The sequence below is a fragment of the Leptonychotes weddellii genome, chromosome 10 (assembly GCF_054177405.1).
Source record: "Leptonychotes weddellii isolate Sample4059 chromosome 10, ASM5417740v2, whole genome shotgun sequence".
In the NCBI taxonomy this organism is placed as follows: domain Eukaryota; kingdom Metazoa; phylum Chordata; class Mammalia; order Carnivora; family Phocidae; genus Leptonychotes; species Leptonychotes weddellii.
This window is the reverse complement of record NC_138378.1, coordinates 9,344,964-9,371,927: the sequence shown is the minus strand read 5'-3', so window position 1 is coordinate 9,371,927 and position 26,964 is coordinate 9,344,964. Positions and strand designations below refer to the sequence as shown.

Sequence of the window (26,964 nt, the reverse complement as noted above, 5' to 3'; positions counted from 1 at the left end):
GGTAATCGATCATCATTCCATTCTCGGCTCTCTGGGTGTTTGACAGCGAATATCCCAGACGCACGGCTCATTGTGAACACATTTCTATAAGCAGCTAGGATTCTCAGCTCTCCCTCCTTACACAACTGTCCCCCTCACAGCCAGCCCCTCGGGGTCACGGCCACGCCCACACAGCCACTGGGTGACATGAGTTTCATCTTAGAACCGCCAGATTTTCAGAAGGGTTCCCAAAAATCTTGCTCTTTTTACCCCGTGCGTGATCTTTGCGATATCCATGTACCACCGGTAAATATTATTTACTTAATATTTCTATATTTAAATTCACTCACACAGTACTTTTTTAATTTTAAAAGGAAACTTTATACCACTACCACAAATGGAAAATCTGTGTCACCTCCGTAAATAGAAGGTAGGGTAAAAACACAATAAAAATAAAAGTTACTAAATCCGAGATTCGAGTCACTGTGGCCGGCCAAAGGCTCTCCTCTGAGGCCCACCCTTTTTTCTGCCCCTGAATGCTCTCTTTTTATTGAGGTAGAACTTATATGTACAGATTTTGACTATGTAGAGTTCGATGAGTTTTGCCAAATGTTATACACCCTTGTAACCACAACCACAATAAAGATGTAGAACATTTCCACAACCCCAGTAAGCCTACCTTTTTTAAGGCTGGAGATGGGGGGCAGGGAATGGCAAGTGCTAGAAAGAAAGGTGTTAAAGACACAGTAGCACCTAACTGAGACTCTACCTCAGACTCATTCAAAGCAAAGTAGCACTGCAAAAAAAAGATAGTGCTGGTTGCATGCAATGTACTCATCAGTGGACCACGTAAAATCCATCTCATCTGCCGTGGAAGATAGCTAGCCCACACTTAAGGCATCGGTATTCAGAGAGAGGAACAAGGTAGAAGCCCTGACAGGGGATTCAGAGGTTGCTGTTCTAAGTCCTCTGTGCCTCCATGTCTTTGTACATGCTGTTCCCCTTGCCTAGAGCTCCCTTCCAAACCTCCTATCCTCACTTCTCCTAGCAAGCCATTATTCATCCATCAAGATTACACTTGGGCCACCTCCTCCTAAAGGCCCTCCTTGATTCCCTAGTCTGGATCAGGAAGCTCTTCTTCTGTGTTCCCAGAACGTACAGAATCATATAATGAAGTCTATCAGTTCTAGCTTATCTGTCTGTCTCTCTACTAGACTGAACTCTCTGAAGGCAGATGGGGATCTTAAGTCATTAATAATAATAAACCACGAAAGCAGAGAACGTTTACTGAGAATTTACATGCCAGGCACTGTGGTGAGCACACTACATGTAGTGAATTATTCCATTCTCACAACCGCCTATGAGGTGGGCACCGTGTATCCCCCTTTTACAGATAAGGAACCTGAGACACGAGAATTAACTTGCCCGAGGTCCCACAGCCTGAGCCCGGGCAGGCCTGAGAGCACCATCCAGCACCAGGCCAGGGATTCTCAACCTCGGAACCAGCAGCATTCAGGGTGAGATAATTCTCTTGTGTGGGGGCTGTGGGGTATTCGGCAGCACCCCTGGCCTCTAACCATGAGATGCCAGTAACACCCCCACCCTTCTCCCAGTCATGACAACCAAAAATGTCCCCAGGTATTGCCAAATTTCTCCCGCCAGGCAGGATACCCCCCAGGCCAGCTGAGAACCCCTGCCCTATGCTGTACAGCCCTGGGGCCACGTGCAGGGCCTGCACCCAGCAGAGGCCCCCAAGACTGATGGAAGCTTTCATCCGGGCCCTCCAACCCAAAATGCTTCAGCAAGGAGGCATCTGCCCCCCGTCAGCCGCAGCAGGTACATCATTTCTGCCGCAGACATCGGAAGTCCTGATTCTCAGCAGTCTCCCCTTCCTCGGCTTCCGGGGGCTCCCCCCAACATCCGGGGCCCGTGCACATGTGGGGAGGTCTCTGGCCACTGTCAGAGACTACAGGACAAGATTGCCGGGGAGACCCCTCCAGCCCCACCTCAGCAAGGTGCCTGCACTGAGATCCAGGTCTCACCTAGCCCAGGGCTAGGGGACCCTGGCGCCACTGCCCCGCCCCTCGGCCGTGTGCCCAGGGGAACCCCAAGTCCTCACGGTGATGAGGGCAGTGACAATACCAACCTGACAGTTCACTGAATCCAGTGAAGCCTGAAACACATGGAATAAACCCCCAATAAATGGGGGTCTATGGTGTGTTGTTGCTGTTGTTGTTATTATTATTATTATTATGGAAAGAGTGACTTTCTAAATGAAAATTCCACCCTTTCTCAGCTCTCACTGCTTTATTTTACAACAACTTGCCAGCACGACACACACTAGCCCCAGTGCATTAAAAGAAAGAAGAAAGGGGGGACGCCCGGCTGGCTCCAGTCAGAGGAGCGGGCGACTCTCGATCTCAGGGTCCTGAGTCTGAGCCCCACATTGGGTGTAGGGCCTCCTTAAAAGAAAAAGGGAAGAATGTTTTATAAAAATAAGATGGGGGTGCCTGGGTGGCTTAGTTGGTTGGGCGTCTGCCTTTAGCTCAGGTCCTGATCCTAGAGTCCCGGGATCGGGGCCCACATCGGGGCTTCCTGCTCACCAGGGAGTCTGCTTCTCCCTCTGACTCTCCCCCGCTTCACTCTCTCTGTCTGTCTCTCCCTCCCTCAATAAATAAAATCTTAAAAAATAAAAATAAGATAGATTAGTCAGTACTTTGGGAAACCTTTTTCAGCTAGCCTTCAAAAAATATGTGGACTAGGTCAAGAAGGCCTCCAACACCCCTCCCATTTTATGCTTTTATTCTTTCCCCTGGGCCATCTGGGAGCTGATCAACTAAATCTTACCGACGTGTTAGTGACTCAGTGAGCTACTCACTGTAACAAAAACTGATGATAGCTAACATGTCTATACCACTCACTTTATACCAAGAACCACTGGGTACACATTTAATGTTTGTCTCACAAGAACCCTGTGAAGCAGATGATACAGTTTCCACATTTTACCAACAGGGAAAATGCGGCTCAGAGAGGGTGACTAATTTTCCCAAGGTCACACAGCTTCTAAGTGGCCGTCTGGCTCCTCCATCACCTAACCATTATTCTAGCCTGCTATTCATGAAAGGGGCTATGTCTTAGATGGTGACACCTTAACCCCAACCCTGGGATTATGAGGTACCCCAACAATTAGAGCTGCTCTGGGGGTTCCATCAGGAGGTAACTGACAACTAAGGACATGGATTCCTTTCTTCTGAAATAGTCACAGTCCCTCCATCTGCCCCAGGGCTGAGTCAACGATTTATTTTAAAATCGCACTGAGGCCACACGGTGGTCTCTGCCAGCGCCTTTCCTCCTGGAGCCTCTTGCGGGCCTGTTGCTCACCCTTGGGGACACGCGGACACACGGCCAAGTCTGAGGCGGCCATTCAGTGCCAACCCGCCAGCCAACAGATCGCTTTTGAAAAAAAGGAACAGCAAGAGAACATCTTCTCCGCCTAGAGCTACGGGCGGTGGAATTTTCAGGAAGCAGAATAGAATGACCGAAATAGAAACCCAGCTAGGGAACCACCGCAGGGTCCGGCCTTTGGGGGAGGGGAGGGCACAAAGAACCAGGGCCTTCAGGCCTGAAGGGCTTGGAGGAGAGGAGCCAGGACCCAGCCCGAAGCCAGACGCCCCTGGGCCTGGCAGCAGGGGGGGGGGGGGCCTGGGGCTGCGGGCCGTCCCTGTCTGAGGTGCCGGACCCACCGCCTGATGAGCTCACGCCCCAAGGTGGTGCGAGTCACAGGCCCTGGGTTTGAGTCACCACCGTCTGTCACCATGGCCACACTGAGGATGCCACAACCTGGCACCGCAAAGTACAGCCGGAGGAAAGGGGAGAAGGTGGGGGGAACGAGCACGCCTCCCACCACCCAGCCATCCTCCTAACCTCCCGTGTGTTGGGGGCTGGGCGAGATCACCGAAGGAGCCGGAAGGTGGAACCTCTTTTGTCTGGGGGCCCGCGCCACCCGGGGCAAAGCCCTGCTTTGAAAAGCCGCCTCAAGCTTTGCCCTCTAGTAGGAAGTTCAGTGCTCAGCAAACTTTCCCCAAAGCCCCCCATGCCCTGCACACACACGGAACCGCAGCTGGATTCCTCATCTGAGTCGTGTGTGTTAGTGATGACGGGGAATCAGGTTGTCACACTCGTCCCTCAGCGATGACATATACAGACGCAGCGCATAAAAGGTGAGAAATTCCATCCAGATAAGTCAGGTGCAGAAGTGCCAGAAAGGGAAAAAAGGCAGTTTACCATCCTGTCTCGTCCATGTGGAACCACTGGAAAAAGCCACCTTGAACGCTCTGCTCTTTGCTGACCTTGTCCCAGCGAAGACAGCTGTCTGCCTTCACCAGACGGGACAGAAAAGAAGGCTCGGTCCTGCCTCCCAGGCAGCCTGCCACGAGGCCAGGCGCCTGGGGACACAAGACCCAGGATGATTTGCAAGCGATCAGCCTCACAGACTGGCTGCCGGCCTGCCTGTTCGCGAACCCACGCGCACCCCCAGGCGGACACACACTCCTTTCGGAGATGGGTGGAGAAGTGTATGGACTCCACGGCCCACAGGCCTCAAGGTCAAGCTTTTGGATGGAGGCATCGGGCAGACAGGCCTCATCTCCATCTTCACAAGAGCTACAGACTACCTCTTGCTGGTTTAATCATTCCAATGGCCCCTCCTGCTTTCAAGACGTTCAGACACCTTCCTATGTTTATTCATCGCAACTGCTGAGATTCACCGGGCCGCAAGCTTTCCCACCTGCTGCCTCCCTCTCTGCAGCTTATAACCAGCCCTCCGGGGTGGGGGAGGCAGGTGTTATCAAGTCCCTTGTGTTACAGATGGAGAAACTGAGGCTTAAGGGTGCAGAGATTCACCCAACGTCACAAAACAATCAGGGGCAGAGCTGGGGTTCAAACTGAGACCTGGTTTAAGTGCAGTAAAATGCACAAATGTGAAATGTACCTCTCGTGCCTCTTTATATATGTATGTACCCGGTTATCCACCATTCAAGATATAGACCATTTCCATTCTGCCCGAGGGTTCCCTGGTGGCACCCCTCCCCCCCCCCAGCCAGGAACCCTTACCCGGCCTCACTTCTCACCCCAGAGACTGGGTTTGCCTGTTCTCGAACGTCACATAAATAAAATCCACCAGGATGGACAGGTTACGTCTTTCGCTCAACATTCTGAGAGTCATCCGTGTGGTGTGCGGCCATAATTTCTTTTTTATATGTAGTATCCACCCATAGGATGAAACCATCATTTATTTACCCGGTCCCCAGACTATACGGCCTCTCTTTTTAAAGACAGCCATGCGAGACCAAACTGGACCTAGTGAGGCCCTTTTCTTTTTTTCTTTTTTTTTAAGATTTTATTTATTTATTTGAGAGAGAGAGAATGAGAGACAGAGAGCACGAGAGGGAAGAGGGTCAGAGGGAGCAGCAGACTCCCCGCCGAGCAGGGAGCCCGATGCGGGACTCGATCCCGGGACTCCGGGATCTTGACCTGAGCCGAAGGCAGTCGCTTAACCAACTGAGCCACCCAGGCGCCCAATGTGAGGCCCTTTTCTAACAGGAGAGTCCGTCCCTCCACACTGGTCATGGGGTGCGTGACAGAGAACACGGCTCAGGCAGCTTCCTCACCAAAAGGAGAAGGAAAGGTCTGGTCAGAACCGACCAGAAATAGACTTCAGATAATCCTCCCTCAGAAACAGGGCTGGACATGGCTAACCCACCTCTCCGTCAAACGCCTGCCCGAGGGGACACAGGTGGGCGCACACTTTCTAACCAGCTCAGCAAAGACCCCTTGCCCTCGTGCCAGCACCTCAAAGCTGCCCCCCTTCAGTCCCACAACCCCTGGCACAGCCTTGAAAAGCCGATTGCCCCCCCTTTTTTTAACCAACTTGAAATCCAAATGGAAACTTCCCCCTTGAGAACAGTGGGGCCCCTGAACTCTTGGCCGGGGGCAGAGATTTAAAATTAATACCTGATTGACTGACAGGTTCTTTATTTACACTTTCCCTCCCCCCTGGCAGTTCTCATTTCAGTGCCATGCTCCCAGGGGCGGGCACACTTAATCAGTGGCCCTGCCAAGCCCGGTCATTAAAGGCATTCCTCCTTTCTCCCCAGCAACAGAGGTGATGGCACCGTCTGCGGACCTCAGACGGGCGGCCCACCTTCTTACGAGCGCGCAGGCCGACAGCCCCTGCCTACAGTCTTTCTAGTCACTGTTGCAGGCACCACAGACCAAGCTTTCCCCTCCTCATTTACCATTTCCCCCTTTTGCAGGCCTGCCCAAGCAGGTTTGTTTTGATAAGGGCCTTTATAAATCCTGAGCTTTGCAGGCGACTTTCTTCCCTTCAGAAAGCTCACCCAGGCATGGCTCAATTAAAATTCACATGGGAAGGGCTGGCTTTTAGAAATGCATCTTAACCAAAACAGGCCCAGTGGAGAAAATGTGCTTTTCCCCCAAACCTCAGATTAGGAGGCGGGGAGGGTCCCAAATGCCAACTCAGGAAAAGCCATCTCTCGTCTGCCTTTGGGTGTATATCCCCTCCCCCACACCGGGGGAGGGGGGAAAGCATTAAAAAATCCAAGGCATGGGGCTTTCCATCTAAATGCCAGTTTATAAGAAATGCAAAGGACAGAGGAACGTGTTCAAAGACACCCCAGGAATGCCACTGGCCAAATCCGACGTGTGGCAAACAGTGCAGGAAAACTGGCCTTGTTTCTTCGGCAAAGAAATAGCAAAAAAGCGGATTGATGGGGACCTTTCTAGAATGAAACACAGCGGTCACATCAACCAAATACAATGTGAAGATCTTGTTTGGATCTTGGTTCAAACAAATTAACTGTAAAAAGATACTTGTGAGACAAGCGGGAAATTTGCAACTAGACATTGGAACTTAAGTCATTATTGTTCTGTTTTAGGTTTGATAATGGCATTTGGTTTTTTCTCGAGTCTTTGTCTTGGAGAGCTACAGACTACTCTAGTTATTAACAAAATAGTATATCATTTGGAATTTGATTTAAAGTAACTGGGGGCGGGAGTGTAGAGCATAAGTGGGGGGGGGAGGGCTGAAAGATTAGCCTTATGCTGGTACTTGGAGCTGGGTGGTGGGAATGTGAAATTATATCATTTCTCTTACATTTCCGTATTTTGGGTAAAGTTCATTACAAAAATTCAGGGAAAAGCCAAAGGCCGTTGTTCTTGCTTTGGGGGAGCCCATATCGGGCTCTGCTCCAGATAAGGAAGAAGCCCCTGACCCATCCCGGGAAGAGCCCCAGGGTCGAGTCTCGCCTTCTTCCCTGAGCTCAGTTTGAACAATCAGCAGAAAAAACAAACCTCACACCAGCCTGGGGAAGCCAAGTTTGGCTGGAGCTCTGCGGGGCCTGTGGCTATTTCCTGTGCTGGGGAGGAAAGGAGGAGGAAGTCCCTTCATGGGGGGAAGCCACAAGGCATCCATCACACTGCACTTTCCAGGGCTGCTCCTTCCTGGCCCTGGTTCAAGCATCCCATGGAGCCAGGGCAGGACACCTGGGGAAACGCTGCCTCCCCAAGAGAGGCAGCCACCGGGGAACCTCCAGGCCCCGGAGTCTGGACATCTGGGAAAGTTCTTGCAGCCGGCCCAGTTCTGGGGCTGAGGCAGGTGCCAGAAGGGTATTCTGAGTCAGTACGGAAGGCACGTTAAGGTAGACGGCACCCACTCAAGCCCGGCAGCCGGGGGCTCCTCTCCGAGGACCAGAATCTTCTTTATTCCTGGCCGGTCTTCTCTTAAAGCTCAGACTTCACCCAAGGTGAAGGCTCCCTGTTCCAAGGAGCCAATGCCCTCAGGAAGCCAGGAGAGCTGGAAGCCGCCCAATCTCTGCACAGCCTTGCCACGCGGGCTTCAAGCACACTGCCTCCAGGTAACCTCACATCCACCCCCGCAGGTGAGCTCTACCATCACCATCCCCACAGCACAGGTGAGAAAACACAAGCCCAGAGAAGCCAAATCTCATGTCCCGAGGCATACCGCTAATAATTTTCCTCCATTCATTGGGCAATTACTCATTGTGCGCTTGCTAACGCCCCGGGGACTTTTGCTTGGCCAAGGTCAGGCAGGTAGGAGGCACCTAAATCAGAATTTCAAGCCAGGGTTTTCTGATTTCAGACCTGGTGCGCCGACCCGTTGAGCCAATGGCCTCGGGGGCATGCACAACAATGCACGGTGGGGGAACGTGTGGGCCCCGGGGGCATGCACAACAATCCCTGGGGATGCAGAAAGAACTATAAAAACAGCAGAACTCCCATTGATTTCCTGTCCTTTATCACTGTTAGTTTTGTTGTAGGAGCATAATCCCCTGAGGACAGCAACAAACATCAAGTTGATGATTCTATAAATATCAAATATAAGGGGTGCATGCAGCCCGGGCTCCAGTATATGGGACGTCCCCAAAGCTGGAGTCCGTGACATCGTTGCTGAGTTGTAGTGCTGACAGCTTGGACTCAGGACCCCGGCTGCCTGGGTTCAAGGCCCGCCCTGCCATTCGCCGCTGCCTGACTCAGCAAAGGTAATGGACCCCCAAAGGGTCTGACTTCCCCGGTCCCAAGTGCAGCTGAAAGATTCTAATGTGCAGCCAGGATTGAGAACCACTGGCCACAATGCTGCATTTTTCAAATAGATTCAAACCCCACCCCCCACCCCACCTTACAGGATTAGGACGCCTTGGGAACCAACCCAAATAACACTGCTCTAAGGTTTTAAGGGCCTTGCTCCCAAACGCCTCCAGAACAAAGTGCCTTGAATTTGGAAGCGTGGATGACATGTGTTCAGCGGTGAAGAATGATCAGGGCAACTTTCTCCCCATTTCCTTCGCCTCCTAGACAAGGCCACCGCTCAACCCTAGCTCTCATTTCACCTTTCCGGCTGCACCTGGAGACGCTGTTTGTACAAAGCAGGCTTAATAAGGCCTGTCCTTAACTCCACACAGACGGCAACGTCTCTGAATGTCACATGTGTTCAGCGAACCTGCTTGCTTAGGGTAGAACTCTATTTTTAGTAAGCACCAAAAAAATCCCCATGATACCCTATCCCCAGCACCTCATTTGTCCCTATTTGTTTACCAGGCTGTGTCCCATGCTGGCCTGAGGGCCAGGCAAGGGTAGGACCACATCGAATTGTCTCTACACCCATCCCCCCGCCCCCCCGCCCCCGCCCCGCCCCAGGGTCTGGCACCAAACCAGCATTCAGTGAGTGTTTGCTGAAAGAAGGAGGTTTTAATTGTCCCCGGTGAATGGGTTGAGAGCAGGTGTTCCTGAGTGGAAATGCGGGTGACGAGAGGGGATGGGCTCCAGAGGGTTCTGTGAGTCTACCTGAAAACGGTATGAAAGGCACACGGAGGGCAGAGGGGGATGTGTAGGGGGGCGTGCAGGAGTTACGCACGTGAGCACTGTGTACGTGCCTGATATGTGTGTACATGCGCTCCTACAGTGTGTGTGCATATGGGATCTGCGGCTTTCATCAGCTTTGCAAAGGGCTGTGACCCAAAAAGTTTAAGGACCACCAGAATGGACTACAAGACCAGGAGGGCTGAAAGGTCAAGGTTGGTGCCATTTGCATTAGCTTACCAGGAGGGACACACCAGACCCACTGAGGCCTAGCAGCAGTGATCGTGCCCGATGGGTCAGTCCCTGACAGTCCAGAGGGGATGTGGCACTTCCGGAGGTGACAGGGACTCCCAGTACCCATCCATCTCTCCCAGTGCTTTACACATTGGGAGAAGTACTAATTCATTTCAACGAATTTGCGAGCACACACAAAGGAACGAAACTTCTAATCTGTCCACCGACAACCAGCACACCTCTCTCCCCTCCACGATGAGGTTAGGAGCACTGGTCAGGACTCCCACAGCTCTGTCCCTGTTCTTTCTGTCACCTTTTTTTGACCGAGGGAGACAGCTAAGTATAGTAAGAGTCATACTTTGCATGGCTCTAAGCAAATAAATTTGAAAACCTAAATAAAATGGATAATTTCTTAGAAAGATATGGCTTACCAAAATTGACTCCAGTAGACACAGAAAGTGCAAGCAGACCAATTCCCATCGACAACAGAGAACAGAATAGAAAACAGAAGAGAGAAAGCAATCAGAGAACAACCCCATAAAAAGGCACCAGGTCCGGATGGCTTCACAGGGGAATTCTATCACAACTTTAGAAACAGGATAGTCCCAGCAATACATATGTTGTTCCTGAGCACAGAAAAGGAAAGAAATCCGAACCACACCAAAAAGGACATTACAGACAAATACCACTCATGAATACTGCTGACAGGAATCTTAAACATTATCAGACACCAGCCCCACCACCATAAGTGACCAAGTGGGGTTTAAACCAAGAATTGTTCAATATTCAGAAATCTATTGGTATAAGTCAGCATATAAATAGATCTAAGAAGAATAAAATCATTTTTCCATAGATCCTAAGAAGCCGATGACCTAATTCAACTCTCATTCCTAATCAAACCTCTCAAGAAAACAGTAATGGGTAGATACTTCCTCAACATAATAAAATCCATACACTTCAGTCCTAAAGCAGACACCGAAGATATTCCTGCTAGGGTCAGAAACAAGCCAAGGATGCTGTCATTTCCACTACCAGGGGGCAGGCTGCTGAAGGTATTATTAGTCAATGCCATTAGATGAGAGAAAACCACAGAAGCACAATTTGAGGCTCCGGCTCCGTGAGGGCAGGGCCTGGGTCTTATTCCCTATTATACCCCCAGGATCTAACACAATAGATGCCCAGTAGTTAGCGGGATGAGGAAATGAGTAACAGCTCACATGAACTGAGCACCTCTGTTAAGAGAGCCAAGGGTTTAAAAAAATGCTCATAACAAATCACACTCTGTATTGACTTAAATAGGTCAGGGGGTGCCTGGGTGGCTCAGTCCGTTGAGTGTCTGACTCTTGATTTCGGCTCAGATCATGATCTCAGGGTCGTGAGATCGAGCCCCGTGCTGGGCTCCGTGCTGGGCATGGAGCCTGCTTAAGATTCTCTCTCCCCCTCTGACCCTGCCCCTCCCCCACTCTCTGTCTCTAAAATAAATAAATAAATCTTAAATAAATAAATAGGTCAAGCCATTCAAGACAAACAACCCTGTGAGATAAGCACTATTATTTCAGCCATTTGACAGATAAGCAAACCAAGGTCCAGAGAGGTTAAAAGACTCACCCAAGATCACTCTGTTGGTAAATGTTTTAAACTCCAGTCTTGCCATAGTGCCCCTTACAAACTGCTTTGCATCTCGCTCATCAGATGAGGGAATAGTGAACCCTCACACAGTAGCTCAGAATGCAGCCTCTGGAGCAAGACTGCCAGGTTCATGTTTCAGCTCTGCCATTTACCAACCCTGTTCTCTTGAGAAAATTCCTTCACCTTTCCATGCCTCACTGCCTCCTCTGTAAAATGAGGGTGACAAGAGTGCCCACCTGCTAGGGTTGGAGGGTTATTGCATGAGCTATAATAGGCATCTGCTACGATGCTACAGTTCCATAAAATGAGCATCCGACTTCCCCCAAATTCCTAAGTACCATCACCAAGTTCTGACAATGTCTGTCCCATTCGCCGGCCCTTTCCTTCCTTGACGTTTGCCAAGCTCATGCACAGAGCTAAGGGTAGCCCTCACATGCATCACCAATATATTGTCACCCGGGACAAAGCCCAATGGCAAGCTAAAGGCTAGTGTCAGTCCTTGGGGAGTTCCACCATTCAGAAGCAGAGAGGTGACCCCATTAACATCTGGGTAGCCAGAGCCAGACCCACATCTGGAAGAGCTCGCTTTGCCTCCCAAGGCTCACAACACCCCCTCTCTTCCTCAGCCATGATGCTACCTACTTTCCAGCAAGGAACTATCATTTACAGATTCCAAACTCCCCATTCCATAAGGCGGGGGGCTACACATAGGAACTCCTTTCCAAAGAGTACAGTTTGCAGAGGAGGGACTTTACGGTGGAGAAACCCGACAAATACTACTTTGGCCAAGCTGATCAAGGTCAGTATCAACGGTGATCAATCAAGTTGATAATAGGTACCCTTGATAGGATGTGATGGACACAGTCCCGTCAGCTGTGTGGTCTTCGTCCCCTAAACCCATAGCCCCAGCCTTTGCACGAGGGAAACATCAGAAAGACCCTAACTGAGGCACACTCTACAGCACACCTAACCAGTGCTCCTCAAAACTGTCAAACTCATAACAAACAAGGACAGTATGGACTCTAGGTCATAATAATGCATCAGTATTGGCTCATGAATGATAACAAACACATTCATACTAGTGTAATGTAAATAAAATGGGGACCTGGGTGCTCGGGATATGGCAACTCCCTCTACTGTCTTTACCAGTGTTCTGTACTCTCAAACTGTTCCAAAAAAATAAAGTTTTTTTTTTAAATGATTCCAGGGTTTTCGCTGTGGCCATTTAGACACCCATCTGGCGGCCACCAAGCACCACTTGCCAAGAAAAACTATAAAAAGCACCTCCCATCAGATTTGGCTTGGAAACTATTTCCCCGGAAATCTCCCCTGTGCAAAAAAAAAAAAAAAAAGGGGAAAAAAAAAAGTTAGCTGATTGTGAATCTGGGAGGGGTAGAAGTTCCCTGCAAAACATGACTTTAATCTTAACAAACAAAGAGCGCGGATGTTAAAGGAACCTTAAAGGGATCATTTGCAGATTCTTAGTTGTATCTTTTCAAAGCAAAGGAAGGCCTCCAGATTGCAACTCGAGAAGACTGGTCTCTTTTGTTGGCTAATTATTTCCATCTCCAGCCAAAATACAGAATGATTTACTAACTACCATCTTCCTTGTCATCTAAGCCAAAGCAAGTCCCTCACCTAACGTGGCCAGTGAAGACCATGAGGGAAGGAAAGTTAAAACTTCTCATTCACCTCCCTTACACAACATCTCTGAGAAGCACCAAGCCTCCGTGAAAAGGCCTCCTACACCAAGCAGCCCGCACAACCCCTTCCTGCACTCCGGATGCGGCCAAGCCCGAGTGCATCTGGAAGTTACCAACAGGCCTGCCCCTGAGGCTTCAACAAGCATTGGCTGGGTTGGGCTGTCAAAATCAGGAAGCCTGGTTGGGGCTGGGGTTTTTTTGTTGTTGTTGTTGTTGTTTTCCAAGACAACCTGCTAACCAGAAAAATACAGTGAGGCTGGGCATGCGACCTCCTCCACCTTCTGACAAATGTTCCTGCTAACCCACGTGAAGTGATGGCCCAGCCTGGGGAAGTCCCCAGCCACATCGAGCACCTAAAAGCATGGACTGACAGGTCGCTGAGGCAGGAATAGGCTTCTTCTTCCTGAATCCACACGCCAGGCTTCGCCCGCAAACCCCACATGCACGATGACTGGGGGCTAGGGGACCACATAACAAAGCTCAGACTGATCCATCTGGGGTGATCCACAAAGGCAGCAGCAGAACCCAGGGACGAAAGGGGCTGGCTTCCTAACACTGAAGCCAAACCACCCTCCAGCATCAGACACAGACAACCTCTTCACCAGTTTCAACACCAAGTCCCCAGCAAAGTCAGCTCACAGGCGGTGCTGTCTGCGGAGAGGAGGGTCAGCGTCCCAGGCCCTGACGGTTGGGCGCAGTTGCAACCTCTTTGTGCATCAGTCCCCTCCCTGCTGACTCCATTCTTTGGCTTCCTCACCTCCTCCCTCCAGAGGCAAATCAATCACTTCCTTTCCCCTCCGAAGACCCTGCAGCAGGCAAGAGCCAGCTGAGGCCCCTACCACCCCTTGCTTTGCTACAGTGACCCTCAGGGACAAGCCACCAGTAACTGCAGCCTGACGCCCTACTGGGCAAAAGTGAGCCTACCGCCCCCTAAAGGTGGCAACAGTCCCAGACGCCTCATGCCCCCCCTCTCACCTGGGGAGACGCACCCCTCCCTCCCTCCACCCCCCCCAAAGTGTGACATCGGGACCAAAGAGGGGCCTCGTGTCCACTCCGCAGGCCCAAGCCCCCGCCCGGGCTCGGGGGGCGGGGGGGGGGTGCAGGCCGGGAGGAGCCTCCACCGACCTTCGATAGGATTCAAATACTCATAGTCGAAGAGGATGGAGAAGTCGAACTCGTCTTGGGGGCTGCCCCCGGGCTCGTGGCCCGGGGCGTCCCCGCCGTCGGGCTCGGGCTGCTGCTCCGGGGCGTCCATGGCGCGCAAAGCGGCGGGAGGGTGGCGGGGCCGGGGGCGAGCGCGGGCGCGGCCTTCTCCTGGGCCCCTCGCCGGGAGCGGGGGCAGGAAGCGGGGCGGAGAGGCGGCGGGAGCGGCGGCGTCCCTGTCCTCGTGGGGACGCACGCGGGCCCGGGAATGGCGCGCTGGCGCAGCGGGTCCTGGACGCGCCCGGGGAGCTGAGCGGCGGCGGCGCGGGCTTCCTGCTCGGGGAGGCACCTGTTGCAGCCCGCGGAGGGGGAGGCGGGGACAGGGCGGCCGGGCCGGCGGGGGCGGGGCCGCCACCCGGGCCCCGGGGGAGGGAGCGAGGGAGCGAGGGAGGGGGAGGCGGGCTGGCCGGCGCCCGGGAGGGAGGAGGCAGTCGGCCGGCCGGCCGGGGCCGCACCGCCCGGGCCCCGCGCTTAGCAACGGGCCCCGGGGCCACCGCCGGGCGCTTCGGCGCGGCCGCGCTGGGACCCGCCGCCTCCCCCCCCGCCTCCCTCCCCGCGGGGACCTGGGACCTAGACGGGGAAAGCTGGGGCCTCTCGTAGTTTTGCCCTACGTGATCAGCTGATCCCATTCTTTTCCCTCCTTTCTTCTCTCAGGGGGTGAGGGGGGGGGCACCCATTCCCTTCCCCCGCAGACTGCGCCTCCAGGGGTTCCTGGGCGCCCACAGCTGTGGCATGATTTTCACCTCCAGTTCAGTCACCTGTATATCCCTGAACGCAGTTTCCCAGGACCTGGGAACGAATCGTAGATACTCTGAGAGCACAAGCCCCACCCTGACATCTGTACGTCTTGGGCCTCCTCTCCTGTGCCAGGTGCCAGGGACCCAGCCTGAACCAGACACTGATGCCCCGGGAAGCTCAGGTCGGGGGAATGGGCATGAAGGTGATAAACAAGAGAAGATCATCTTGAACAGTGTCAGGAGGGAATTACCAGCAGTATGGAGTAAGGGTTGACAGCTGGGGAGGCGTTCTCCTCTTGGGTGGTCAGGTAGGGCTTCTGGAGGGGGGGGGGGTGTGACCTAAATGACCTGGGGAAAGAAAGTTCTGGCAGTGGGAACCAAAGGGAAGCTAAAGCCCGAAGGGGCTCCGTGTGCCCCCCAAGCCAGGATGGCAGTGCAGTTGGAGAGGTTGGCTGGTAACAAGTACATGCAGACACTGGTTAAAAACATATTCGCAGGCTCTCGCTGGAGCTTTTTATTCTGTAAGTCTGGAGTAGAGGCTCAGGAATGTGTATTTTTAAATAAGCACCCAAGATGAATGTTATGAGCAAGTACCTTTGAAGAACACTACATAAGAACCCAGTACCACCAACCGCCCCCCCCCCACTTCCAAGGGTCTCAGACCAAATTGGCTGAAGTCAGAAAATAGACTCACAGAGGCAGACAAGGAGACAACAGTGGTCTTCAACCCTAACAGCATGTTAGAATCACCTGGAACACTTTTTCAATGCCTGTGCCTAGGCTTCAGTCCAACCCCCAGGGAACCAGAACATCCAAAGGTATTTTTTTTAAATGACTTCAGATGAATCCAAAGTGTAGCCAGTGTTGAGAATCTCTGGAGCAGAAGATAGGGTGGGAGAGGTTCTAGGATTCCTGGAGAACCACAACTTGACCTCACGTGGGGAATGACTCAAATCCTTCCCCATGTGCTAGGAAAAATGGAGAATGTGCATCCTTCATGGGGAGCCATCTCCGCTCCATTAAGGGATTTGTGCAAAGCTAGGGATCATCATTCATTCCACAAATATTTGCTGAGCACCTGCCAGGTACGTGACATTGCCACAGCTCTTGGAGATGCAGCCATCAACAGGACAGCGTCGCTACCCTCATCATGCTTTTATCCTGGAAGCAAAGAGACACAGCAATGAATAGGGTTTTCCAAATTGCACTTAGACCAGTGGTTCTTAACCCCAGCTACGCATTCGAGCCACCTGGAGAGCTGTTTAAACATTCAGTGGCAGAGCCCCACCAGAGACCAGTTATAATCAGAATGTTTGAACGTGGGGCCTGGGCATCAGGGTTTTGTAAAACCTCCCCAGATGCTTCCAGTGTGTGGCCAGGGATGAGAAACACCTGTTTAGCCTCTCCATTTCAAGGGACCCAAGCCTAGCCTCAGGACTTGCCAACTTTCAGAGACTTAGGAAGTACTTTCTGATTGTCAGAGCAGAAAATGATCCTCTTCTTTAATTCCTAATCATAAGCAGAGCGACATTGGGTGTAGCCAACAAGTATCTAAGGTTAGCTGATAAATGTAGATGGAGGAGGAGAGAGTGATGACCCAGACTGGGACATTTAGAGCCAAGTATCTAGAAGGAGATGGGTGCTTTTGGGTCCTTATGACAGGACCCAAAGTCCAGACCCTGAAATGTGGTCAGGGATAAACAAAGGAACCGGCCTGCCCTTATGCTGTAGAAAAAAAGAAGGGCTGGTGTCACCCTCCCCTGTCCTTTCTCATCCTCCACCCATAATGATTAAATGCCTCTAATCTAGTGGACATCTGTTGATTTTGCCTACCCGGAATCATTCCCTGCTTCTGATAACAGCATCCCAGGGTGTTCCATTGGGAAACTACTCTTGACCCAATTTTGGCAAAACTATCAACCCAGTCGTCCCACCCACCCCTGGCAAAGTGGATGCATGACGAGGCTTGACCAGAGAATTTTATCTCCTTTAGCCTATGAGACCTACTAAGGCAGTGGTCACGACTGCCTCATTCAGACACAGCTTTATGTCCAGTGGATGTGTGCATGGATAGAGGGATGAATGGAAGAGTGGGTGTTTGGATGGATGCATGCATGCATGCATGGATGGATGGATGGATGAAAGAGTGTATGTTTGGATGGATTAATCAATGGACGCATACATAGATCAATTGATCAATTGATGGAAGAACAGATAATAGTAGATGGATCAATCAATGGCTCAATGGAAAAGTGGATGTTTGGATGGAAGGATGGATGGACAGGTGGAAAAAAGTTTAACTCTCCTGTGTAAGTTCCTTAGATTTTAACAACCCCCATTCAGCGGGTAGTCTGCTTGTCCCTCTCCCTCTGCCCCTCCCCATGCTCACAAACACTCTCTCTAAAATAAATAAATTTAAAAAAAATAAAAAGACTCTAACTGCCTTAGTTTTTCCTCTGAACAGTGGATATATTTTAAAAGCTTCTAAGTTTTGGAATCTACACCCTAACAATCAAGAGTTCTTTGAAGGGAATAGGTTCAGACTAGGCCCTGACCCAAAACAGTTTCTGCTGGAGCAGTGGGAAGTGAGAGGCTTTTCTTCTCAGAGGGCCACCTTGAGGGTGGGGGTTTGGGTTGGGGGGAAGACATATTTTCAATTCCAAAATAAATAATTTGTGTTCTTAGGAGCAAGGACTAGGAGCAGAATGCATGACCTTTATGCATTCAGTGGCCATCCCGGGGGGCGGGGGGTGGGACGGAGGCCTTGACAGTGCAGCTCTGTCAACCTTCTCTCTGCCCTGCGGCTGACCTCCTTGCAGAGGCCCTGGCCTCTTCATTTTTCTCCAGCCTTTCCAACAAAAGTGCAAGGGAAGCCAGCAAAGCCCCTGAGAGCTTGAAACTTCTAGCATGCCTTGGTACTGTCTGGCCCTGTTCCAGGAATTCAGCTCACTTCAACAAGCATTTACCCTAATGTTTAATTGCAAACCGAGGTAAGCACCACGAAGAAAAGAAGAAGGTGCTACAGAGCTCGTAACAAGGAAACCTGATGCAGATATAGGGAGTTCAGGGAAGGCTTTCCTAGGAGCCGATGTTTCCACAGAGACCAGAAAGTCATCGAGAAGTTGGCCAGGAAATAGTGAGGGGAAGAACTAACAGCCAGATGGGGAAAGTATGTGCAAAGGCCCTGAGGCTGGAGGAAGTATGACATGTTGGCGGGACCGAAGGAAGACTGGAGTGGTAGGTGCTCAGGAACCTGAAGAAGGTGTAAGGGAAGGCTGGGAGGTAAGTGGGGCCCTGGAACCATGTGGAGATTTCTGGATGTAAGAGCAATGGGGAATACCTGAACAGTATCGGGCAGTGTGTGACAAGACCATATTCGAGTTTTTAAACAATCGCTTGGGTTCTGTGTGTTGAAGAAACTGGGGTACAAGGCTTGAAGTGGGATGATCAGTTAGGAAGCGCCTATAGCCATGGGGGCAAGGGGTACTGGGAGCGTGGCCTTCGGGGTGGTGGTAAAACCAGCAGCAGGACACAAAAGACACACACATGTACCCTTGTCCTTGGTCCACACTTGAGTTATCTCTTTTCCTCTTCTAGGCACAGTCTGATTCCACCTGAACACGAATGTCAGAGGAACACTGGTCCTGGGCTCTGAGCCCCGAGGCCCATTCAGGTGGGCCCTGCGGGTACCCTCTACCCACAGCTCTGCCCTCCCTTCTATCTTCCGGCAGAAAGCTCATCTTCATCTGCAGCCCGGACCTCTCCCCTTACATCCAGGGGCACGCATCCAGCTGCCAACCCAACCTTCCGCGCAGGGGTCCAACAGGCATCCCAAAGTGACCATGTCCGCACCAAGCCCTGGGACGCTCTGAAACCTCTCTTCTCCCACTAGTCCCAGCTCAACTCTCACCGCCCCCCCCCCCATTCATCCAGTTCTCTGACCAAAATCCAAGGAATGGTCCGTGTTCCGTCTCGTTTTCTCACACACACAGGCAAACCCACAGCAAATCTGGGCATCTCTATCCTCAAAATGTTACGTAGACCCAACCGTTTCTCACCAGCCTCCCACCCCAACAAGCCACTTCCCCAGACAACTGCAGTCGCCTCCTCCCTGGTCTTGCTACTTCCACTTTGCCTTTACACAGAGTGGCCACAAGCAGCCTCTCAAAATATGGATCCCGTAAATCCTCCTGGGGCTTCCCATTAAGTTTAGAATTAAATACAAACACATCAGCCTGCAAAGCCCTGGATAAGCTGCCTCCAGCCCCAGCTCTCTTTGACTACCATCTGTCGCCATTTGCCCCTTCTCTTACTCCCTTCTGCCACCCTGCTCATCCACCCGCTCCTTGATAATGCCAAGCACAGCCCCACCTCAGGGCCTTTGCACCTCCTGCTCCTATGGATATTTGCCTGGTCAGCCCCTCACTTTGTTCATGCCTCAGCTCAAATGTCACCTCCTCAGAGAGGCCTTCCGTGACCACCCCAATAAAAATAGCACCCCCTAGCCTTCTCTGTCCCCACAGCTGGCTTTGTGTTCTCACGGCCTTTATCTCTACAGTATATTGTACTCATCTGTATATCTGTTCACCTGTTGATTGCCTGTTCTCACTTGAATGTAAGCCCCACAGGGGCAAGGCTGTGTGTCTGCTCTGATCACTGGTATATCTGGGGTTGTCAGATTTAGCAGATGAAAATACAGGACACCCAGTTAAATTTGGAGTCTAGACGAACAACACATTTTTTTTTAGTGTATGTTCCATATATTATATGGGACACATTTAAGCTAAAAATGATTCATTGTTTGAAATTCAGAGTTACCTGGGCATCTTGTATTTCTGTCCGGCCACTCTGGCTATGTCCTCAGATTCTAGAATAGTACCCAGCCTGTGGCAGGTAGTCACTAAAAGGCAGCTGAAGGAATGAATGAAGGAACAGTGCCGAACGGAACTTCCCCCTTAGAGATCAATCCAATGGGAGCTTGTACCAGGAGGAGCCCCTGGGTCCCCACTTTCCTCAGTTTATTGGGACTCATCAGGGATGTCCTGAAATCTGGTGTTTTGCACAACTGATGACCCAGCCTCTAGCGTGGTTACAATACCTGTAATCATTTTTATATAAAAATGTTGCATCTGACTCAGTGGCTTTAGGGAAATTCTGCCTGTACATGTTTTTATGAAAGAAAGAAAAGAAAGAAAGAAAGAAAGAAAGAAAGAAAGAAAGAAAGAAAGAAAGAAAGAAAGAAAGAAAGAAAGAAAGAAAGAAAGAAAGAAAAAGGAAAAGAAAGAGAAAGGAAGGAGAAAAAATACTTCTAGAATATATGTTGTGTTATAGAAAATATGTGCTTGGGGTTATTATAACAAGACTGGTACATTTGAATCCAGTCACCACTGCCCCCCAACCACTGACCTCCCTGAAGGACAATGGTACCCACAGGTGTGAAAACACAAATGTCTGGCCAAGGTTGGGGTGACCTAGTGGTGGAAAATGAAACATCCCCGAGCTGGGAGGCCCAGGATCCAAACCAAGTTCTTCCTCTAACTCATTTTGCAACCTTTAAGCAAGTCACCTGGCCTTTCTGTGCCTCAGTTTCTCCATCTGTAAAATGGGGGGATGAACTGGTCATACCTGAGCCCCCGTTCTGGCTCTAATATTCAAGGATTCTTTAATGCTCCCCGAGTGGCCTCCAGGGCCATCTTCATGGGTGTACAACCTGGGCTGTCACACAGGACCCCGTGCTCAGAAGGACCCCGCACTTGACTTAATGCTCTGCTGTCATAAGATTCTTAATTTTTTAACATGGGGCTGCACTTTCCCTTTGTGCCGGGCCCCGCAAATGACACACCAAGGCATGATGGCAGACTACAATGAATAAGTCACAAATTCTCATCACAAACTCCACGTGCTGACAACACCCACTGTAATCAAAGCTTGATTATAAAATGTAGGCACTGAAACATTTTTAAGTCTGATCCAAAAAGCAGGAACACTCTTTACCAGGTTCCAGAAACAATCCCACCTCGACTCCAGCACATCCTGGGATAATCACCCCACATGCTACTATTATAATTTATAGATGGATGCATTTGATTCCTCCAGGCCTGGAGCGCAGATAAGGCAAATGAGTCTAGACTCAAGAGAGCGCCAAGTAACTCAGCAATCGATGAAATGATATTTCCATAACATGTTTTTAAAAATCAAAACGAATGCGCAAAAAAAAAAAAAAAAGGATCCTTGGTGAACAAACTATGACAATCCTAATAAAGACAGAATGAGTAGTAACAGGGCTGTGCAGAGTCACACCGGAGCCTGAGGCAAAAAGGAAAAATGAGTAATACTGATCCTGTCTTTATTTAAAATTCTTACTTTTATTTTTGGTTCAGCATGGATTTTTGACATTAATTTTGATTTTTAAAATACTACATTAAAATATTACTCATCTCGATTACAGAGTCTTTTGGCGTTCCCTTCTTTTTTTTTGTTGTTTTGTTTTTTTTAAAGATTTTATTTATTTATTTGACAGACAGAGACACAGCAAGAGAGGAAACCCAAGCAGGGGGAGTGGGAGAGGGAGAAGCAGGCTTCCCGCCGAGCAGGGAGCCCGATGTGGGGCTCGATCCCAGGACCCTGGGATCATGACCTGAGCCGAAGGCAGACGCTTAACGACTGAGCCACCCAGGCGCCCCTTGGCGTTCCCTTCTATTCTGCCTTCCCACCAAAGCCATTCTCAGGAATGAGCTCCTTATGAATCGGGGAAACAAGACAGATTGAGAGCTGACTTTTACTCCAATTTGACACCCACAGGGTCTTTTAAAGCCTGCACAGGACTTCTCTGCCGTGAGAAAACAATTCTCCAGGAGAGGATTGCTGCAAAAGGCAGTGGGTTGAAGCCAGCTGCCTCCCATGCAGACATTGACCGTGCGGGCTCCAAGAGAGTTCTACTAAAAGCCCGAACCTGAATCCAGGTGTGGAATGTGCGAAGATGCTCCATTTGACAGCAGCAGAAATCACAGGTTTGCCGTATAGCTCAGCCAAATCCATCGTGCAGGCCCATTGTGTTTGGCCTGCTTGGGCGTTTTTTTAAATCCAAACTAACATTTTTAAATTGGGAGATTTGGGGGCGCCTGGGTGGCTTAGTCGGTTAAGCATCTGCCTTCGGCTCAGGTCATGATCCCGGGGTCTTGGGATCAAACCTGCGGCTCCCTCTCCCTCTGCTGCTCCCCCTGCTTGTGTTTGCTCTCTCGCTCTCTCTCTCTCTGTCAAATAAATAAATAAAATCTTTAAAAGAAAATAAATTGGGATATTTTACATAAAAATCCCAATTTCCAGTATCTCCTAAAAACCCGGAAGATCTGGCCACAGCAGGTCCATAGTTCCATGTGGACCAGTCGGCTGGAGCAGAGTAGGAGCTCCTCCCTTCAGATGCTTCTGTTGCTCTCAGGCCACCACCCAGCGGGCCCATGTCCTCGTGAGCATGTGAGCGTGAGACCCTGGCTTCCAGGCTCTTGACTCGTCCTGCCTGGTCCCTGCTCATCCAGCATGTCCTGCTTGCGTTTCTCCTTTTCATTCCTTGCTTTATAGCACATTCCCCTCTGCCTCCTGAAACTGATCCTTAGCAGGGGAGCATGTCGGCAAACTCACCTTCCTCCTAAACCACTGCACTTGCCTTTGATTAAGCATGAGGAGCCGCCATCGCTCTGCCCGGGAAGCTTCATCTACTGAAGCAGAGCCTTACAGGCAGGCACGGCTGGTTGGCTAGTTAGGGGATGAAGGGTTGGTTAGTCTCCGCCCACCCCCACAACCATTCTCAACCATCTGCCTTCTCCCCCCTGTCACCCAGGCCATCCGCCTAGATGCCTCTGCCCCCCAGTATTGCATTTCACATCTCCATTCTCTCCCCTGCTCATAGTCTTCACAGACTGGAACATCCGTGTTGACTTCGCACTCTTTGAAGTCAGGGAGTGAGGAGGACAGCAAGCTGACTTCAGGGACCTCACAGCGACTCTCCGGCACGACCCTACTGCCCTTCGGCACGACCACACCCTGGCCCCCCAATAAAACCACATGGCGTCTGTCTCTCTCTTGCATTCCTGTGTCAAAACCATCACTAGATTTCACTTAAACCTTTAGTTACTTAGCCATGTACATGGCTTCCCATATGACTGGGTCTCCCCGAGTATACAAAAAGAAAAATCTTGATCTGACTTTCAAATGCAAACAAGCGGGTCTTTCTATATCTTGGATTTTCTCCATAACATCTAGCTGGTGCCTTGCCCCCAGTGGAACCTCCACACACACCACTGGGCTTACTGGTTCAGCGACTGAAGTAGGCCACCCAGAACCTACAGAAAAGACCCTAGAGATTTGGTGGACAATGGACAGACTTGAAGGTTGTGAGGCTGAAGGAAAGTACTAACTTGAATTTAAAACAATAAATGAAGTGGCAGCTAGCATGAACTGACTGCTTTCTCTACGCTGAGAGCGTCACAGACAGGATCTTTATACCTCCAAGCACCCCCCCACCCTGCCATGCTTAAGGATTACTATTATCCACGTTTCAGTTAAGGAAACTAGGCACAGAGTGGGTCGTGATGTTACTTCTAAAGTCACAGATGCCACCACAGAAATGGTTTTGTCCCACACAAGTCTGATACTCATTACTGAGTCACACTGTTCTTTGGTTATTAGCTAAGGGCGGATTTGCTAAGGGACATTTTGGACCAAGATGAAACGCTGAAAAATGTCTTGTGATTCCCAATGATAGCAGAGGGTGAAGGAGGGGCCCACGTGGGGCATCTAGGCTGGGCCAAGAGGAAGATATGTCTAAAGTGGTTCGTATTGTTCACAAAATTAACGGCATCTACCCCCGGGGCCAAAGGCATGGACCATTCCTGCAGGACCCCAGGGCTCCAGGGAACGTAGTGTGAGAACCACAAAGGAGAGCACTCTGTGGACTGGAAACCACCTCTCCCCACCTCCTCTGCCCTGTGCTGGTCCCAGCCACCACCATCTCCCACCCAGGCCACCGAAATGGGCACCCATCTGCATTCTGAGCACCTACTCTTACCAGCTAGAGGCTGTTCTCCACTTAATGGTCAGTATGATCCTTTGAAAAGATTAACGAGACCACACCCTGTGCACTTAAAATTCCCCTAGTGTCTCCCCATTACCCTGAGAATGAATTTCAGACTGCTCCCACCCTGGCTTGCCTCCCTGATCTCATCTTCTGTCGTGCTCCCCTCCACCTTTGGGTTCCAGCCTCCAGCCATACAGGCTTTCTTGCTGTTCCCTGAATGTTCCAAGCACATCTCTCTCCTCGGGGCCTCCTCCTTCTGCCTGGATGCTCTTCCCCCAGACATTCAGAGGGCAGTGAAAAAGACATCTCTTTAAAGAGGAAGGGGGCCATTCAGTCTGAATCAGCAATCCCTACTGTGTGGGTTAAATTGTGTCTTTTCCCAAAAATATATTCAATTCCTAAACCCAGGTACCTGCAAATGTGATCTTATTCGGAAATAGGGCCTTTGCAGATGTCATCAAGTTAGGATGAGCTCATTAGAGCTAAAGGCTGGAATCCAATGACTGGTATCCTTATGGGAAGAAGAGAGGACACACATACACACAAGGCAGGCGGCCACGTGAGAGCAGATACAGAGACCGGAGGGATGCATCTACAAGGATTGCCAGGAGCCGCTAGAAGCTGGAAGGAATGGGAAAGGATCCTCCCCTAGATCCTTCGGAGAGATCATGGCCCTGTTGACCCCTTGATTTCAAACTGTTAGTCTCCAAAAATGTGAGAGAATAGATTTCTGTTGTTTTAAGCCACCCAGTTTGTGGTAACTTGTGATGGCAGCCATAGGAAACGAATATTCCCACCCACTACACACGCATGCATACAAACACACACACATACATGCATACACACACTCACACATACATACACATACACGCATGCGCACATGCACGTGCACACGTATATACAACGTGCATGCATGTACATACACATACACACGCACACATATATGTGCACACACGCCCACACGTATACATACAGTCACACACATGCACATACACGTGCACACATATACATACAGTCATACACATGCACACACATGCATACACGCATGCACACATACACTCACACGCATATACACAATATACACATACACGCATATACATATGCAAATATACATGTGTACAGTATACATGCAAGCATGCACGCACATACACATGCACACACATATACACACATACAGCCATACCTGTACACACATACGCATGCACGCACACAAATATACATGCATACCCATATACACATGCAGGCACATATATGCACATACGTACACATATACGTGTGTAACTCCTGCGTGCATATACTCATACACCCACACATGTACACATACACTTGCACACACACACACACATGTATGCACGCATATGCACATACACATGCACACATATACATACACACATACACAAACGCATGCATGGATACACATATGCAAACATGCACACCCTACCACACGCACACATATGCCTGCACGCACACGCATGCACATGCACTCACACGCACACGCATGCACACGCACACACATGCACACGCACGCATATGTGCATACAGCAGGCCATTCACAACTCTGTGCTCCTATTGAGTCTTTAGCATTTGACTCCATTTGAAACTATCTTGGATGTTCCCGGGCTCACTTGCTTGGTGTTTGCCTCACGCTCTGTCTCATTCACTGCCCTTTCCCTAAGTGCTCTAAAACTGTTGATGAAAATGAATGAAATGGTCAAGGGAGCCCCTAAGCGAGGGTGAGAATGAGGCCGGCCATGAGGAAAGGTGTAGTGAGGCTGGCTCGGGCTGAGGGAAGGCCCGAAGGGCGTGTGTGAGGAGGAGCGGAGTGGGTCTGACTCCCCCGGCAGCAGCGCCAGTCACCAAAGAGAGCTCCGGCCTCCAAGAGAGGCCTTGAGGACATGGACCCCTGGACACCCCCACTGTGCTGGAGAGAACCAGAAAGGGTGGGAAGGGGAGCTGCCTGAAGTTACTGAGTAGCCCAGAGAGTTAAAGCAGAAGGAAGGAGAAGACCCCCGCCCACAGCCCCCTGCTCCCCATGATGTGGAGGGCGGGGTCCTTTGGGCTGTGGTGCCCACCATCTTGGTGAGCTCCCGCTCACCATCTTGCTGTGTGGTCCTGCGGCCGGAAGCAGGGGACACAAGACCGTGGGGCCCTGAAATGCCAAGCTTGGGTCTGGGCCTGCCCTCGAAATGCCTTGACCATCCCCAGCTCGGTTTCCTCATCTCTAAACGGGGATCATATTCTATACCAGCCTCTTGGGGGTTTTGTGAGAAGCCACCGAGATAATGTGGGGAAAGGGCTTGGCCATATAGAATGTGCAGGAAAGAGAAAACACAGCCCCTTGTTGTTATGATCATTCAGCTTAACAGGGAGCGACAGGGCAGAGTGGGTTGCGTCCAAGCTCTGTGACTTAGCCGTGTTACCCTGGGGGTTGACTGTGCTTCCTTGTGCGAGATGGGCATGGTAGCTGTCAGGCTGGTGTGAGGTTAATGGGTGGCACATGGGAGAGCCATAGGATGGTGCCTGGCACGTAGTTGGCAGTCCAGAAGCGGTGGTCTTTGGGGCCGATTCTTTGCAGACAACAGCATGAAAGCATGTGCCTGTTGGATGGCCCAGGAAGAATCCTGTTTAGGTCTCTAGCCTTTGGTGGGAAAACGTGGAAGTCAAAGGCCACCGTCATTGTGAAAAAGAGAACAAAGAGAGTGAGCCAAAAAGCAGGCACAGTGCTCCCGAGTTTAAGTCTTAGTTCTGTGGCCTTAGCAGATCACATTACCCCCCTCACTGTGCGTCATCCATTCATCCATCTGTCCAGCCATTAAACACAAATTACTGAGCACCTACTAAGTGCCAGGTATTGTTCAAGGCCCTGGGGCCACAGGAGTGAACAAGACAGCTGTGGTTTCTGCTTCCTGGAGTTGAAGTCTGAAAGAAGACACAGATGAAGCATGGCCAGTTACCCCCAGTGTGATCAGCACAGGATGGGGTAGCACAGGGCGGGGGCCTCCAATCCAGT

The 26,964-nt window shown here is 50.7% G+C and overlaps 1 protein-coding gene across 6 annotated transcripts in view; it reads right to left on the bottom strand.

Annotated features, from left to right (window-relative positions):
• The window catches only part of NFATC2 (nuclear factor of activated T cells 2), a 154,465-nt gene that overhangs the window by 122,934 nt on the left and 4,567 nt on the right, over positions 1 to 26,964 (bottom strand). For 4 of the 6 annotated variants that reach the window (XM_081832578.1, XM_081832579.1, XM_081832577.1 and 1 more), the window contains exon 1: positions 14,067 to 14,443. The exons of 1 other annotated variant lie outside the window; for it this stretch is intronic. In XM_081832578.1, the coding sequence (XP_081688704.1) occupies positions 14,067 to 14,196 (130 nt within the window). In that variant the 5' untranslated portion in view covers positions 14,197 to 14,443. Of the gene's footprint in view, positions 1 to 14,066; positions 14,444 to 26,964 lie in introns of those variants that run through there. One more of the 6 variants, XM_081832581.1, reaches the window with a different exon arrangement.